At 40.0% G+C, this 17972-nt stretch overlaps 1 protein-coding gene across 1 annotated transcript in view; it reads right to left on the reverse strand.

Annotated features, from left to right (window-relative positions):
• ITGA8 (integrin subunit alpha 8) overlaps positions 1–17972 on the reverse strand; it is a 191921-nt gene that overhangs the window by 150685 nt on the left and 23264 nt on the right. The window contains exons 3-6 of the mRNA XM_062210503.1: positions 11874–11974; positions 8345–8468; positions 2344–2405; positions 553–598 (exon numbers count right to left, since the gene is read on the reverse strand). Of these exons, the coding sequence (XP_062066487.1) occupies positions 553–598; positions 2344–2405; positions 8345–8468; positions 11874–11974 (333 nt within the window). The remainder of the gene's footprint in view (positions 1–552; positions 599–2343; positions 2406–8344; positions 8469–11873; positions 11975–17972) is intronic.

A 17972-nucleotide genomic window follows, 5' to 3' on the forward strand; every position in this document is an offset into this window, starting at 1 on the left:
TGGTCACCCTGACTTCCCTTCATCCCACCAGCTCTGCACTCCTGGGCTGCTGCTGGCCTAAGCCATGCCATCGTAAGCCTTAGAAAAAGCCATCCTCTCTGTGCAGGGGCTGTCCTGCACCTATGTTCATGGCTGGGTAAGCAAGGCACAGGTATTCCAGCACACCTGTGCACTGCCACTGTGGAGAGGACCCCCAGGGTCTCATGGCACCATCAGGACATTCCCTTCCGTAGGAGTGTGCATCCTGCTTGGCATTTCTCAGGTTCTCCTGTGAATATTCTGTCACTGCCTGTATCTCTCCCCAGATAGGAACCCTATTTTGATTCACTACTGTATCTGTGGCATCTGGTGCAAGGACTGGTACAGCCTCAGTAAGTTGTTGGTGGAGAAATGACTTCAGTTGCAAGAGGATTTTCAAATACCATTCATATAACAAGCTACAAATTGAAAGGATGCTCTATCCCAGAAACTGTGAATGGGGATATACCATTAACAGAATAAAAAGTGGACATCTCGATTTGCTTCTGCTTCATCTCCTGTAATAGAACATACCTTGCCAGTAGAAACTTCCAGGTCCTCCTACTATGAGGTCTCCATTCTGCAAAACAGAAAGAATACCAGTAACAATGGAAAAGAAATATTGACATTTTGTAAAGGATGATAGATCATGGTTAATAATAAGCATTGCTCTAACAATTTGTTACACATAAAAAAGAGATTCTTCAAAGAGGCCCTTATATATGAGGCCTGCAGATCATTTTCTTTCCCATTTTTAACTTTCAATTATTTAGTGTATCAAGTAATTTTAAATTAACTCAATTAAGTAGAATTCTCTCCCTTGAGAATATATAAATTCAGTTTTTTGGCAGTACCTCTGGTAAGTGAAATATCTGCATGTTTAATATGGTGCCATGTGGCAGATCTGGTTTTTTGAACCTTGGTGATAAAAAGAAAAATTCTGTTTTAATTTCTTTCAAGGCCATAGTAATACCTCTTTTTTCAGACATCTGCAAGTTGCCCTCATTCTCAGGAGGAAGAATGAAAACTCCAGACTAGAAAATGGAAAACTTTCCCCATCTACTTACAACCCCACCATCTGTATTCTACATCTTGAACATGCAGAGGCAACAAACAAAACAGCCATGATTAAAAAAATGCCGTGATAGACAATAAAACAGTTCAGATGTCTATGAAATTTTTCTATACTGTTTTTTCTTTTTTTTTTTTTTTTTTTTTTTTTTGAGAGGCAGAGTGGACAGTGAGAGAGAGAGAGAGAGAAAGGTCTTCCTTTTCCATTGGTTCACCCTCCAATGGCCGTTGATCCGAAGGCAGGAGCCAGGTGCTTCTCCTGGTCTCCCATGGGGTGCAGGGCCCAAGCACTTGGGCCATCCTCCACTGCACTCCCGGGCCACAGCAGAGAGCTGGCCTGGAAGAGGACAACCGGGACCGAATCTGGCGCCCCGACCAGGACTAGAACCCGGTGTGCTGGCACCGCTAGGCGGAGGATTAGCCTGTTGAGCCACGGTGCCGGTCCTCTATACTGTTTTCAAAGTCATTGAATCTTGGTCCATTATACCCATACTGGACATCTCTGTTTTTAATTTTACAAGAGGATATGTGAATTTTAACCCAAATATTAAATCTCATTGGTGCATTAAGTCAAGAGAGCAAACAATTTGTAGGTTCTTGTGATTTTTTAGAAACAGACTTTTAAAAAAATATTTATTTGAAAGTCAGAGTTACACAGAGAGAGAGAGAGAACGAGAGAGAGCACGAGCGTGAGCCGGTTCACTCCCCAATTGACCGTAACGGTCGGAGCTGTGCCAATCCGAATCCAGGAGACAGGAGCTTCTTCCAGGTCTCCCACATGGGTGCAGGGGCCCAAGGACTTAGGCCATCTTCTACTGCCTACCCAGGCCATAGCAGAGAGCTGGATCGGAAGTGGAGCAGCTGAGGCTTGAACAGCACCCATATGGGATGCTGGCACTGCATGTGGTAGATTTACCAACTATGTCACAGCGCCAGCCCATGGGCTTTTTTTTTTAACTGTGTTTTGGCGATTTTCATGTGAGAATGGTTGCTATAAAGGGTAGAAAGAAAGACTGTTGCTTTTCATCACGTGTATTTCTGGACTGTTTAATAAGGTTGTCATGCGCATAGGTTACTTGGAAAGAAAAGACATTAAGAACAAATAAAAAGATGTAAAGAAGTTGTCAGATATGATGACGAATATGTGTCTAAGAGTTCTTTGGTTGTTGTTTGGGGGTGTGGGAATGAGAGGCATAGGGTTGTGAAAAGAATCAAACATTAAATTTTAGAAGCTACAAGACCAAAATAATTTACCTTATAAAAATCCAGACTAAATCCTGCTTGGCAGTAACCCTGGCCTTCAGGATCAGCGTTGCCTGGGTTGGTCAAAATACATAAATGTTATGATGTCATCATTCCCAAAATATATCTTAATGACCAAGTCAAGGTATTCTGTTATCTCTGTAGATTTGTACATTAAAACATCAATATATTGTATATATTTTTTAAAAATTCATTCTAAGAACTCTATTAAACATCTTTCTATTTCCTAATCACAAATATCTCTTTGATTCTATGGTAAGATCAACAGGACCATGTGTCTCTGGCTTTTTATATTGAGGTTTTTTTTTTGACAGGCAGAGTGGACAGTGAGAGAGACAGACAGAGAGAAAGGTCTTCCTTTTTCCCTTGGTTCACCCTCCAAAGGCCGCTGCAGCCGGCGCGCTGTGGCTGGCCCACTGCGCTGATCCCCAAGGCAGGAGACAGGTGCTTCTCCTGGTCTCCCATGCAGGGCCCAAGCACTTGGGCCAACCTCCACTGCACTCCCGGGCCACAGCAGAGAGCTGAACTGGAAGAGGGGCAACCGGGACCGAATCTGGCACCCCGACTGGGACTAGAACCTGGGGTGCTGGCGCCGCAGGCGGAGGATTAGCCTATTGAGCCACGGTGCTGGCCTATATTGAGTTTTACAACTCATGTTCACAAAGAAATAAAACCTTTCATTGTTCCACATCCCCACATGGCAGTGGCTATCATGCTCCCCCGACGCAGTCCAAGAGAAAGCAGGCAAATCTCCATTCCTAACATACCATGTCCCGGAGAAGGGGGGCTACACAAGACCGCCTGTGCCATGCTTTCTGCTGGGCACCAACCAGGATTTCCATTTCTGTGCTCTTTAACAGGAATTGAACTGTAAATTATTCCATTATGATAAGTTGGGTAAATTGGGAAACTGCATTGCTGGTTGCAGTGAATCTCAAAGGGATTGAGATTGCAATGCTGGTGTTCACAATGTTCACAAAAGAGAAAACTCTCTAGAAATGGTTTATTTTCTGTCTTGTTCAATTTAACTCACTAACTGGATGTCCGGTAAGATCTCATTGTACAGTGCAGTTTCGTAAACTCTATACCGGCCAACAGGTGAATTCACAGAATATTGTTCCCAAAAATCTCCAGTGCATTAGAATCATGATTTTAATGCTTATAACTTATCCTTTAAAATAATTTCGACAGGGGGCTGGCGCTGTGGCATAGTAGCTTAAACCTCTGCCTGCACTGCCAGCATCCCATGTGGAAGCAGGTTCACGTCCCAGCTGCTCCTCCTCGGATCCAGCTCCCTGCTGATGCTCTGGGAAAGCTACTAAGGTGGCTCAAGTGCTTGGGCCCCTGCACCCACGGGGGGGACCCAGAGGAGGCTCCTGGCTCCATACTGGCCCAGTTCCAGCCTACCGCACCCATTTGGGGAACAAACCAGTGATGGAAGACCCCTCTGTCTCTCCCTCTCTCTCTCTGTAACTCTGCCTCTCAAATAAATAAATCTACAACCTCTAAAGTGCTATATGAAACACATTTCCATTGTTTAAATTATAGCTAAAACATAGTTAAGTAGAGAGAATTTCAATAATTACCTCTGAGAGGACTTCAAAAATGAAATTACTAAGTTTATTTGAGTGCAAAAGGCTTTTGAAATCATGCATTGTTTTTCAGAGTATACACTTTCCATGAACTTTTTGGAGACCCCTTAAGCCATAGATTTCAAGATTTTTTTGCAACCAAAATTATTTAAGATTTTGTTTTAGATTTACTTATCTATTTGAAAGTCAGAGTGTTGGGGAGAGAGAGATATAGATATTCCATCTGCTGGTTCACTCTCCCAATGCCTGTAAAAACCTGGACTGGGGTGCCGTTGTTGTGGCATAATGGGTTGAGTCACCAACTACAGCGCTGGCATCCCATATGGATGTCGGTTCAAGTCCTGGTTGTTCCACTTCTGATCCAGCTCCCTATTAAGGCGCCTGGGAAAGCAGTGGAAGATGCCCCAAGTCCTTGGGCCCCTACACTCATGTGGGAGACCTGAATGAAGCTCACGGCTTCATGGAGTGAACCAGTGGATGGAAGATCTCTCTCTCTTACTCTCTTTCCCTCTGTCTCTGTCTCTGTCTCTGTCTCTCTCTCTCTCTCTCTCTAACTCTGCCCTTCAAGGCTCAGCTGCTGCCTGCCAGGCACATTATCAGGGAGCAGGAACAGAAGCAGAGCAGGAGGGACTCGGATCAGGCTCTCTAATATGGGATGCAGGTGTCCTAAGTGGCAGCTTAATGGCCTGTACCACAAATCCACTCCTAGACTTATTTTTAATTTATAAAAAAGGGAACAAGTTTCATATATACTGTTTTAAGAGCATAATGATTCTTCACACCCTACCCTCTCCTCCCTCCCTCAATCCTGCCCTCCCTTCTTTTCATATTTTTTTTAATTCTTACAATGACATATTTTCAGTTTTCTTCATAATCAGAAGCTTAAACCTCCACTAAACAAATAATACAACAAGTAGTACATAGAAAAACCACTGTTGCTCAAGAGTATAGATAAGGGCTATAAACATCCACAAACGTTTTAAATCACCCTCAGTTAAATATGAATATGCAAATAATTGCTCCTACCTTATCAAGAAACTCTTGAATGGAAATTAAAGTAAGAAGGATTGAAAGGAAATATACATCATCATAAGAAACAATTGCAGGCTGAGTACGGGCTGGTTTCAGAAACTTCTGAAATGTATCTGTTCTTTCCAGCTTTCCCTAGAATGTCTTCTGTGAGGTTTTTTTTTTTTTTTCTTTTCTTTTGTCAGAACTTAGCTAATTTTAGCATTGTCATCAATTCTTTCCAGATGCTTTCTTTATTTTTAAAAATATTTTTCTACCTCATACACTATTTTAACACAATTAGTTCCTTCTTTTACAACTATATTTTGTGGCTTATGGTTATGAATCCTATAAAGCCCCCTAAAAGCTCATCTGTATAACCTCAAATGTCTAGGTACAAGTTTTCTTGAAGTTCATGGGTATAAATATTTATATGCATCCAGAAACATATGAATATTACTATGTGATATTTAAGAAATGGACTTTTAAATGCATAAATCTTTAAAAACTTTTAAAAATCAACTTGGTTTTTGTTTTTAATCTTCTCAATTACTCAAAATGGAAAAAAAATGACCATTCTTTGAAATAATTTTGCTTTAAAACAGAAAACTGAAAAAGGTAAATTAAAAATTTTTCATGAAATTCACTGAGAATATTATTTTTCACACAATTCACTTCACAACCAGCTTCAAATACTGGTAGCAATCATAGCAGAGAGTGAGGTTCACCCCCTTAACAGGCAGTTTTTTCTTGTTGAATTGTACTATACGAGAGCTGAAGAGTACTTCCTTTCCAGAACGACAGAATGTCCGTGAACTTGGCAGTCACGTCCCAGAGTGAACTCAGAAATCCTGGGAAGCATGCTGATCACGCACTGCTATCTGCTGGCTCCCGAAGACAAAGGAAAGGGTGTGTGCGACCCATCCCCACCTGAATCATGAATGACCAGAGGTGCCACAGGCTCCTCATGAATACGAATGAGCAGGTGCGCTCCCGTCCTACTCACAGGACACTGCTCACGGGATCAGTGGAAGGGTTTCGTGGTGCAGAATGAACATGAGGCTTCTTTAAATTCCCTTTGGACAATCGTATCACTGAAGTCCCTGTTCTGTGACATGGGCCATATGCTCATGAACAAGCTGGCTTTGTGTTAATGAACTGTGAACTTCTCAGCCATGACAGGAAATCTGCCTGTTGGCTGATGTGAGGCGGAAGAAGTCCAAGTGTGAACGGGAAGGCCATGAGGATGTGAGCGCTGTGGCTGTGCACTAGCCCTGGAAGAATTCTTGACAATTTCCTTAGCTATTCTGCAATTCAATACGAGCGTTATTTTTACCAGGGGCTGAGCTGCTCCTGTATTTAGCAGAATAAACAGTAGATTCTTCGGCATCATAATATGCCCAGGTAACTCAAGATGGGTGACCGAGTATTTACATGTTTAGACAATGGTTCAAACTCACACGGAAACTTTTGCCCCACTCATCAAGATTCCATGTGCTGTCTTCATCTGAGCTCTCACATCCTGCCCCTGTCAGGCCAAAAGGCAGAACAAGAAGCAGTGATGGGTTTTATAACGATCTTTCTTGATGCTAGCTGGAAGAACGTGACACTCTGGGAGGCAGAGCAGGTGAAGGATGGGTTTGTCTTTGTGTTCATGATGGTTCACTGTTGCAGCAGGGCGGCATTAGCAAATCGTGAAAACTGTGGTATGGACCGGTGCAAACGCTGAGAGAACAGGTTCACTGGTGAATCTCAGCTCATCCATTAGTTTTCTGAGTAACTTTTGGATTTTAGCTGTTCGCTGAATTTTATCGTTAGCGTATAATGCTAATCTCTTACCCAACCCAGGGGCACTGCACCTTGAATGGAACATGATACAAACTATGCCTCTTACTGGCTGTTCACGTGCCCAGAAAGCTGTTCCCCTCCTTACCTCAACCGTCACTTGCTAAAGGAATCCCTGCCTAACACCCTGTCTAAAAGCACTCCCTATGCTCCTGCCCCAGGCCTGGCTTCTGCCTCTTCTCTTGTCTTGCTATATTGTTATTTGTGGCTCTCCTCACTCCCTGATGTGGTATCATGGACTTCTTTGTCCATCTGTTTGTCTTCCCAACTAGAAGTCACTGCCTTGAGCACCGGGACTTGTATTCTCGTGCTCTTTGCAGAATTTCCTAGACACAGAGTCACTAGCGCTCAACAGACACGTGTCAAATGAATAATCGTCTCATTATCTACAAAGATCCGCCATGTTTAAAATAAAACCCTTATTTCATAGATAATTCATTCAGCTGACAACTCTTGTAATGTGAAGAAATGTCTGATTTATTTCAGTATTTTTAAACAGAAAGTCATAATCTTCTTGCCAGAAACTTCTGGCCCAAACCATCAGAGTCAAAATGCTTCACTTACAGTTCTTTATCTCAGTGGCCTCTTTGTTAACCCTCTAATATGCTGGTCCTTCCTTAACTTTCATTTTTACTTCATATTTGCCCATTGTCTTACCTCAGTTAATCTTGAATTTTAAAAATATTCTTACAAAGTGGGGAATATTTACTTACAGTTTTAGGAATGAAACTGATTTGGGATTGCATTTAAAAAAAAAAACTATCTTGAAATGAGACACTAGGATGGTCTTGCTAATAATATGTCTCCCCCTAATGTGATCTTATGAATTATTAAGAATCAGAATGCAAATCTATCAGTTGCTTGTCCACAGATTCTTGTAATCTGTCTAACCCATAGGAAACTGGAAGGGTGGACAAAAAGGATTCAGAGTAAATGGATCAATCAATTAATCATGTTATCCCAAAGTTCTTGGGTTTGCCACCAGGAGGAATTAATCACATAGCAATGTTCCAAAGATGGCACTCACAGGGTGCTGGAAAGGATGCTTTGCCAGAAGATTCTAGAACTACCAGAGATGTGGACTGTAGGTTTCCAGTGTATTGGGTCGGGGGGAGGGGACGGCTAAACACCTGAAGCAGAAAAGCCAACCATGTAGGTATTGCAAGACATAGCTGCCCAGGAAAGCAACAGCCTTTGAGAACAGAGGCCAGAGAAAGATCAATGCACATGTATCCCCAGCCAGGGCATGCCACCTTAACACCGTGCCTGTCATTAAGTAAGGCAAGGCGGTCAGCATTCCCCAGTGCAGAGTGATTCTGAGTAGCTATTGAAAGCTTAAGGCCTAAAGAAACCAATCAATCCCACCACAGATATCTGAAGACACAAAGGAGGCTCAGCAGAAGAGGCCTGGTCTGTTGTCACATGAAGACACACCATAAGGCTGTCAAAAATCTTTATCGCTATTACGCACCAGTGGCATTCTGAGCTTATCTGCATTGCTGTGTACAATGGCTAAAGTTCAGCTCTGAGGAATAGAAATAACTTACTGTTCCGGCAAGGAGAGTACTCGGCGTAGGCACTGAAATTCTGAATGGCTACATAGCAGGTGCCAACTGGATCCTTTTCTGGTGTTGATTTGAGAGTTCGCCAGTGATATAAAGGAGCACAGGCCTAGGAAACATCAAGGACAGTAACATTTTTTTGATGCAGTTTTCTCATTACGCAGTTTGGTTTGAATGATTGAATAGTATACCTAAATTCATGACAACTGTGTTAAATTATTGGGGTTACTAATCAGCCTCCTGCAGGCTAATGATTACTGGTAGTCAGAATACATCAAACTTCCAAAGCCTGGATTTTTTTTTGTTGTTATTTTGTTTCTTTTTTTATTTAAGCAATTTATTAATAAATTAGAGCCTCAGGGTTCACAGCAAATGCATGATAATTACTACAACATAATTCTCATGTTAATGTGATATTAATACAAAGAGAACAGATTCACTTTAGCTCACAGACATAATTCTAACATAATTATACCACCTTACCCCTTCACTCTTCTTTCCTGCCTCCCTTGTCTTTTCTAATATTTGAGATAGGATATTTTTAATTTACAAATTAAATCAAAGGCTTAGTGCTCCACAAATAAAGAATTCAACAAGTAAAAAGACCCTAGTTCAGCAGGAATATAGACAAGGGCTATATTCAAGAAGCAAATGAAAATATGACCATTTCATTCATATACAGTAAATTTTTAAAATAATCAAAGATCATTAAAACTATAGTAGTATGTCATTCTTAAAATTGGATTGACAATGATATAAAACAAAGTTTGACAAAACTATACGTATAAGGGGCTGGTGCTGTGGCGCCGTGGGTTAACGCCTGGGACTGAAGCGCTGAAATCCTTTATGGGTGCCGGTTCTAGTCCCGGCTGCTCCTCTTCTGATCCAGCTCTCTGCTATGGCCTGGGAAAGCAGTAGAAGATGGCCCAGGTCCCTGGGGCCCTGCACTCACGTGGGAGACTTGGAAGAAGCTCCTGGCTCCTGGATTCGGATCGTCACAGCTCCGGCCATTGTGGCCAATTGGGGAGTGAACTATCGGATGGAAGACCTCTCTCTCTCTCTCTGCCTCTACTCTCTCTGTGTAACTCTTTCAAATAAATAAATATTTTTTTAAAAAACTGTATGTATAGCAATACTGATACAGGTTTTTTTTTCTATTCTTTTTTAATTTTAGCTCCCACAATGACATAACTATACCATAGAATTTACAAAACTAAACATATACAATAACTATGCCTCATATACTTTTAAATTCAAGTAACCTAGCAAAAGAAAATACTTCCTTAAAAGCAATGAACTCATATTTTCTTTTCTTGTTTTAAAAAAGTTGGACCTACATGAAAACCAATGATAATTCAAACAATGAATGATTCAATGTGATGCCTAACGTTGAGGACTAGCTCCTTTCTTTGTGTAATTGTTGCTTTATAAAAAGAGGACTTTCAAATCGAAGGACGCAATCAAATTTGTAAACCTCAGTTTTGTGGATTCGTCTCGTTTACCACTGAAGTTGTATTACCTTTTTTAAACAAATTTAACCTGGACAAGTTCCCCTCTTATCTATCTTTCTTGCTTTATTTTTTATTTAATAGTTTCTATTCATGGTAAACCTGAAGGTAAAAGATAGCATCTTATGTCTATTTTAGCCATGTTATAAGATCTGATGACAAAGTCATGAAAGGACCACAGTAATACCCTTTATATCATCCTATTTCTCATTGTACAATTTAGAAAATGGAAGCATGTCAAAATCTTGCCATTTTATTATGAACAAAATTCAATTATTTTATTCTCAGTTTTAAAGTATTTTTACAAATATTAAATGTGCAACAATGATATGCTGTAAATTTTTAAAATTTGACAGAATTAATATTTCACTCAAAAGACTTTTTAATCCCAAAGAGTTAATATATAGGGCTTGTTTTTCAATACTAATTCCCTTGTCATTTACCACAATAGGATAGAAAAGTTCTTACTCAAATGTGAAAACTGCATTAATGTAAACGCAGTTCTACAGGGAGTATACTGTAAATGTTTCTAACCAGAGGGAGCTGTCTATATTTTATACATTACCTGTTTCATGTCAAAAAATTTTTTTGAAAAGGGGGGTTAAACATAGACTAAATAAAGCCAGGCATTTCCTTTAGATACTTATTAAATCATACTCCAAATAGTTTTAAACAAATCCTAAAAGCCAAAGTTATTTCTTTATTATTTTAAGGAAATCAAAGCCAATAGGTTAAGACAGTCCCCAAACAGTGGGAAAAAAAAAAAAAAAAGAACCTTCCAGAACACTGAATAGTCATTTATTTCTCAATAACTTAGACACATGTTACTGCCTAGAACAAGAGGATCTAATTATGTATAAATTGATAGGACTTAAAGACTGCAAGAAACCTATTTGAGAGTGTCTTAAAAGGTATTAAATGAACACAAAGAATCATGCATTTAACAGGTTTTATAAATTAAATATTTAAAATTTGTTTGAAAGACAGTGGCAGAGGGAGAGACAGAGACAAAGAGAGAAGGAGAGGAGGGGGATCTCTCATGCTTTCCCCAAATGGCCACAGTTGTTGGGGCTGGGTTAGGATGAAGCCTGGAATCATGAATTCCATCCTGCTCTCCCCTGTGAGTGGCAGGGGCCCAAGCACGTGGGCCATCTTCCACTGACTTCCTAGGTACATTAGCAGGCAGGGAGCTGGATCAGAAGTGGAGCAGGTGGGACTTGAACTAGCATTCTGATATGGGATGCCCCAGCCATTTTTTTTAATTATTGAAGAAAATGTTTCCTTTATTTCTGAAAGGATCATGATACCACAGTAGTTTAACTTTAAGGCATCCTTAGAGTTAACAGTCCTTTCCTTCTGATCAAATTTTAGTCAGTATTTTAAGTTCTTTAGTAATAAAGTATTTGCCTCTTTAATATTTAGCTTTTTGTTTCTTTTTTTATTTTATTTAAGGTATACAAATTTCATATATTTCCTTTATACAGATTCAGGCACATAGAGATGCTTCTCACCCTACTCTCCCTCCTGCCCACACTCCTACCCTTCTTCCTCTTCCCTCTCCTATTCCCATTTGTATTTTTTACAAAGATCTATTTTTAGTTCACTTTATACTCATAAGATTAACCTTACACTAAGTAAAGAGTTAAACAAATAGTATGAAGGGGGAAAACAAAATGGTTCCTCAATAGTTGAGACAGAGCTATTAAAAACCATCACATCACAAACTGTTGATTTCACTTTTGTAGATTACCTTTTACTTTTCTTTCTTTGTGATTTTTGAAATATTTGAAAGTAACTGATCTGGAAAACAAGCTTTATTTTCTTTATCTTTGAACAACTAAAAATCAATTCTTTAATTTTAAGCAATTTCTTTTAAAATGCCGATATGCTAATCTATGGAAGTCTAACCTACTCTTACATGAATGAATTTTTCTGACAATTGGCTTTAAAACATGTCAGTGCACAGGGCACTGCACAGCTGCACTACAAGACACAGTCGTACTCACCACCACCTTCCCCTTGTGTGCCTTCACCGTCGCTCCAAACCACTGATTCGACTTAAACTCGATAGGTTCTTTGGATCCATTAACTCTGATCTTTCTGTTGTCTGACAAGGAGGATATGAATTATAAATTGTCAATATGGTTGCCAATTGAAATACATAGCAATAAATCCATACAGGAAACTACATGAGGAATTAATACCAATCCTCTGTAAACGCCTTGTAAAAATCTAACTGGATGGAGTTCTTCCAACAGCCAGCATCATTCTGACACCAAAACCAGACAAGAACACAAAAACCAAAGATAATTTCCAATATCCAGGCCCATAGCTCTGATAAGCAGAGACCAGCAATCTGAATTCAACAGCACATTAAAAGGATCGCTCACCAGGAACAAGTGGGATCTACCTGTGGGACGCAGGGATGATTCAACATAGGCTAAAGATCAGTCAACATAATACACCACATTAACAGAACGACAAAATTTACACAAAAACATGGGCCAAAACATCATCATCTCAACAGTCGCAGAAGAAACATCTGAAAAAATTCATACCTTTCACTATAAAAAAACAGAACCCAAGGGCAGGCGTCATGGTGTAGCAGGTTAAGCTGCTGACTGCCATGCCAGCATCCTATATGGGTGCTGGTTCGTGTCCTGGCTGCCCCACTTCCATTCCAGTTCCCTGCTAATGTGCCTGTGAAAGCAGTAGAAGATAGCCCAAGTCCTTGGGCCCCTGCACCCACATGGGAGACCTGGAAGAAGCTCCTGGTTCTTGGCGAAGGTCTGCCCCAGCCCCGGCTGTTGTGGCCATTTGAGGAATGAACCAGCAGATGGAAAACCTCTCTCTGTGTCTCTCACTCTCTCTCTGTAGCTCTGACTTTTAAATAAGTCTTAAAAAATCCAAACAAACAAAAGCAAAACTCAACAAGCTTGATACAGAAGTAAAATATCTGAACACAGTAAATACCATATATCACAAGCCCACAGCTGTCATCATACATGGTTGTGAAAACTGAAATATGTTCCTCTAAGATCTGGAATAAGAAAAGGATGCCCACTATCACCACTTCTATTCAGCATGTTATTGAAAGTCCCAAGAAAATATAAAAGGCATCCAAACTGAGAAGGAAGAAGTTAAATTGGCTCTAATTTTTTGCAGATGGCATGATAGAGTTTACAATGTGAAAATCAAACAAAAAAATTATTGGAAAAAATAATTCAGTAAAATTGCAGGATACAAAATTAGTATGCAAAATTCAGCACTGCTTCTGTCCAGGAACAACAAACTACCTGGTATAGAAATCGGGAAAGCAATCCAATTTATAAACACATGAAAAAATACTGAGGAATAAATTTAGCCAAAACTATGAAACCTAAAACACTATGAAAGAAACTGAAAGAGACATAAGTAAATGAAAAGATACCCCAGGTTAATGGATTGGAAGAATTTACATTGATAAACTGTCCATGCTACCCAAAGCAATCCACGGGTTTAATGCAATCAATGAAAATTCCAGTTATTTTTCAGAAAAATAGAAAATTCTAAAATTTATATTAATTATAATAAATCATTAATTTAATATTATGTTTTATTATATATTTATATATAATATATAATATTATAATATTAAATTATATATAATATATTATAATATTAAATTAATAATAATTAATTTATATTATAATTAATTTATATCTACAGCAATTCTGAGCTAAAATAACAAAGATGGGAGCATCACCACTATCTGACTCCAAAATACAATATACCACAAACACATAACAGTAAAAAGAACACAAAAACACCTTGACCAGCGGAACAGAAAAGACTACCCTGAGATAAATCCACACCTTACAGTCTACTGAACTTCCAGTAAGGTATCAACAACACACAGTGGCAGAGAACAGTCTTTTCAATAAATGAGGTTAAAACTGGACATCCACCTGCAGAAGAATGGATTGGATTCTTATTTCACTCAGCATACAAAAAGCAACACAAACTGGATTGAGGACATAAGACTGGAAACTTTAAGAGCACTACCAGAAGGGGAAATCTGGGGCCCTGCGCAATGGCTCACTTGGTTAATCCTCCACCTGCAGCGCTGGCATCCCATATGGGTGCAGGGTTCTAGTCCCGGTTGCTCCTCTTCCAGTCCAGCTCTCTGCTGTGGCCTGGGAGGGCAGTGGAGGATGGCCCAAGTGCTTGGGCCCTGTGCACCCGCATGGGAGGCCAGGAGGAAGCACCTGGCTCCTGGCTTCAGGCCATCTGGGGGGTGAACCAACAGAAGGAAGACCTTTCTCTCTGTCTCTCTCTCTCACACTGTCTGACTCTGCCTGTCAAATTTAAAAAAAAAAAAAAAAGAGTACTAGAAAACAAAACAAAAGGAAAAAGCTTTTGGTGTTTGTTAGTCTTGGCAAAAACTTTTCAGATATAACCCCAAAAGCAAAGACAACAACAGCAAAGATATACAACTGAGATTACTTCAAATTAAAATGCTTTTGCACAGCAAAGAAAAACATCAACAAATGAAAAAGGCTACATATGGAGTAAGAGGAAATGCTTCCAAATTAAACATCTGATAAGGATTTTAATATATAAAATATATAAGGAACTCAAAAACTCAACATCAAGAAAACAAATAACCTGATTAAAAACTGCACAAAGGAGCTTAATAGGTATTTCTCAAAAGAAGACACACAAATGGGCAACAGATATATAGGGAAAAAAATTCCATATAACTAATCATCAGAAAAATGCAAATTGGAACTGCTATAAGATATCACTTCACATCTATTAGAACAGCTGTTACCAAAAATATAATAAGTATTGAGAAGAATGTGAAGAAAAAGAACCTTTGCACACTGTTGGAAATGTAAACTAGTACAGCCATCACGGGAAATAGTATAAAAGTTCTTCAAAATCTAAAAATAGAACTAACACATGCTGCAGCAATCCCACTTCTGGTTTTATATCCAAAGGAATAGAGCTGAGTATGCTGAAGAGCTATCTCAGGTTCCATGCTCACGGCAGCCTGAGATATGGGCTCATCTGAAGTGTCCATCAGAGGATGAATGAATACAGAAAATGCGGTATACATACGAAATGGAATATGAGTTAGCCTTCAAAAACGAGGAAATTCTGTCATTTGCAATGGCAGAGATAAACCTGAGGGACACCATGCTAAGTGAAATAAGCCAGGCACAGAAAGACAAATACTGCATGATCTCACTTGTTTGATTCTAAGAAAGCTGATCTCATGGAAACACAGTAGAAGGTGGTTACAGGGTTGCTGGGAGGTAGGGGTTGAAGATCAGGAGGTGCTGGTCACAAAGGCACAACGTTTCCATTTGGAGAACTAAGTTCTGGAGACCTATCGCATCGCATGGTGACAATACATGATAATAGGAAGCAGCTGTCAAAGATGCTGGTTAGGGTGCCTGCGTCCCACATGGGAGTGCCTGCGTTCAGTTCCTGGCTTTGCCGCCTGACTCTAGCTTCCTGTTAATGCACACTTCAGAAGACAAAGGTTTGGCTCATGCAATTTGGTTCCTGCTACCCACAAGGGAGAACTGGATTGCATTCCTGGCTCCTGGCTTTGGCTGCAGCCTATCCCCAGCCATTGCAGGCATTACAGGAGTGAACTAGTGCATGAGGGCTCGCTATCTCTCTCTCTCTCTCTCTCTCTCTCTCTCTCTATCTCTATCTCTATCTGTGTGTATGTTTGCATGTCAAATAAATACATAAAAATAAAATTTAAAAAATAATGTATACTTGAATATTTCTTGGGACCAGCACTGTGGCACAATAGGTTAATTCTCTGCCTGCAGCACCAGCATCCCATATGGGTACCAGTTCTAGTACCAACTGTTCCTCTTCCAATGCAGCTCTCTGCTATGGCCTGGGAAAGTAGTAGAAGATGATCCAAGTCCTTGGGCCCCTGTGCTACCCAGGTGGGAGATCCAGAAGAAGCTCCTGGCTCTTGGCTTTGGATCAGCGCAGCTCCGGCTGTTGTAGCCATCTGGGGAGTGAACCAGCAGATGGAAGACCTCTCCCCCACCCCCATCTCTCTCCTCTGCCTCGCTGTAACTTTGACTTTCAAATAAAATAAAACTTTTTTTAAAAAAAAGTTGAGAAATGTTATGTTCAAATATGTTTCCATTTTGCATTTATTTAAAAGTCCTCCTCAAACTTATCAAGAGAAATTCATATGTATACAAATAGGTTTCAACTGACAAATACAAATTGTATATCTTTATGATGTGTAACATGTTTTACCATATGTATAAACTGTAAAATGATGCAATCAAGCCAATTAAGATATTCATCTTTTAATTTAGTTATCTTTCTTCATATGTACAGTTAAAAATATTTAAAATCTGTTCTCTTAGCAATTCTTTTCTTTTTTTATTTATTTATTTGAGAGGTAGAGTTACAGACAGTGAGAGGGAGAGACAGAGAGAAAGGTCTTCCCTCCATTGTTTCACTCCCCAAATGGCCGCAGTGGCTGGAGCTGAGCTGATCCGAAGCCAGGAGCCAGGTGCTTCTTCCCGGCCTCCTACACTGGTGCAGGGATCCAAGGACTTGGGCCATCTTCCACTGCTTTCCCAGGCCATAGCAGAGAGCTGGATCAGAAGAGGAACAGTTGGTACTAGAATTGGTGCCCATATGGGATGCTGGTGCTGCAGGCAGAGGATTAACCTATTGCGCCACAGCACTGGCCCCAAACAATATTCAAGTATACATTATTTTTTAAATTTTAGGCCTTAAGAAAATGCATGTATCTTTTCTGTCACTCTTATTTCCCTCTGGTTCTAACTGCACAGTTCTAACCTGTGCTACGTCAGTAATAGTGAAGGAATTTCTACAGATATTTGTGCTGGAGCATCTTATTTGTATATGTTTCCTTGGGTATGCATTTTATTGTCCTTTCTTGACTATAGTAAGTACCTGACAAAATGAACTTTTAACTCCTATTAAGTAAATCCAAAATAAATATGCAAGTAAACCTTCAATTGAGTTTACTTTGGATGACAGAATTTTTATAAAAGAACAAATTATATATATTTAATCTTAACCTAAAATGTACATTTTGACACAGTGGCAGAAATCATGAATTTTCTTTTTTTAAAGATTTATTTATTTATTTGAAAGGTAGAGTTACAGAGAGGCAGAGAGAGAGAGAGATATAGAGAGAGAGGTCGGTCTTCCATCCACTGGTTACTCCCCAGATGGCCACAACGACCAGAGCTGGGCCAATCTGAAGCCAGGAGCCAGGAGCTTCTGGGTCTCCCCAGAAGACTGGACTTGGGACTTCTTTTACTGCTTTGATAGGCCATAGCAGAGAGCTGGATCGGAAGTGGAGCAGCTATGACTCAAACTAGTGCCCATATGGGATGCCAACTCTGCAGGCAGTGGCTTTACCTGCCACGCCACAGCACTGGCCCAAAAATTTTCTTCTTAAAAATCTTATGGTTTTGATGTTTCTGGAATTTATTTTTAGGAAAAAAAAAAAAAGCTCTGGAAATCCTCACCCAACATGCATAAAACTGGCAAAGAATTAGAGCATCTTATAGCTTGCTCTGGAAAATATAAACATTTCTATTTGTGTCTAGGAGCTTAATTATAGAACTCGGAGCCAAAGTCACCATCACTGACTGAATGACCTTGGGCAACTGAATTAATCTTCTGGAGTTTAATTTTTTTTTCTGTAAAAGTGAGGCTGAGAATACTTTTCCTCAATCCCATCCACAGGTGATCACAAAGTCACTGAGGCCACATGAGATCAATTGAATGCTCCTTACAAACTGGGAGGGCACACTCTATAGAAACCCCACAGTACAACTGAAGGCCATGGCTTTATTCATTTCTTTTTTCTAAAATCTCTTAATGTGAAAGGCAGAGTGACAGAGAGAAGGGGTGGGGGGGGAGAGAAAGTTCCATCCACTGGTTCACTCCCCAAATGACCACAACAGTCAGGGCTGGACAGTGCAGAAGACCGGAGCCAGAAACTCTATCCTAGTCTCCCAGCCGTGTAGTAGGGACCCAAGCACCTGCCCCATCACCTGCTGCCTTCCAGGCATACTAGTGGGAAGCTGGATTGG

Source organism: Lepus europaeus, chromosome 14, assembly GCF_033115175.1.
Source record: "Lepus europaeus isolate LE1 chromosome 14, mLepTim1.pri, whole genome shotgun sequence".
In the NCBI taxonomy this organism is placed as follows: domain Eukaryota; kingdom Metazoa; phylum Chordata; class Mammalia; order Lagomorpha; family Leporidae; genus Lepus; species Lepus europaeus.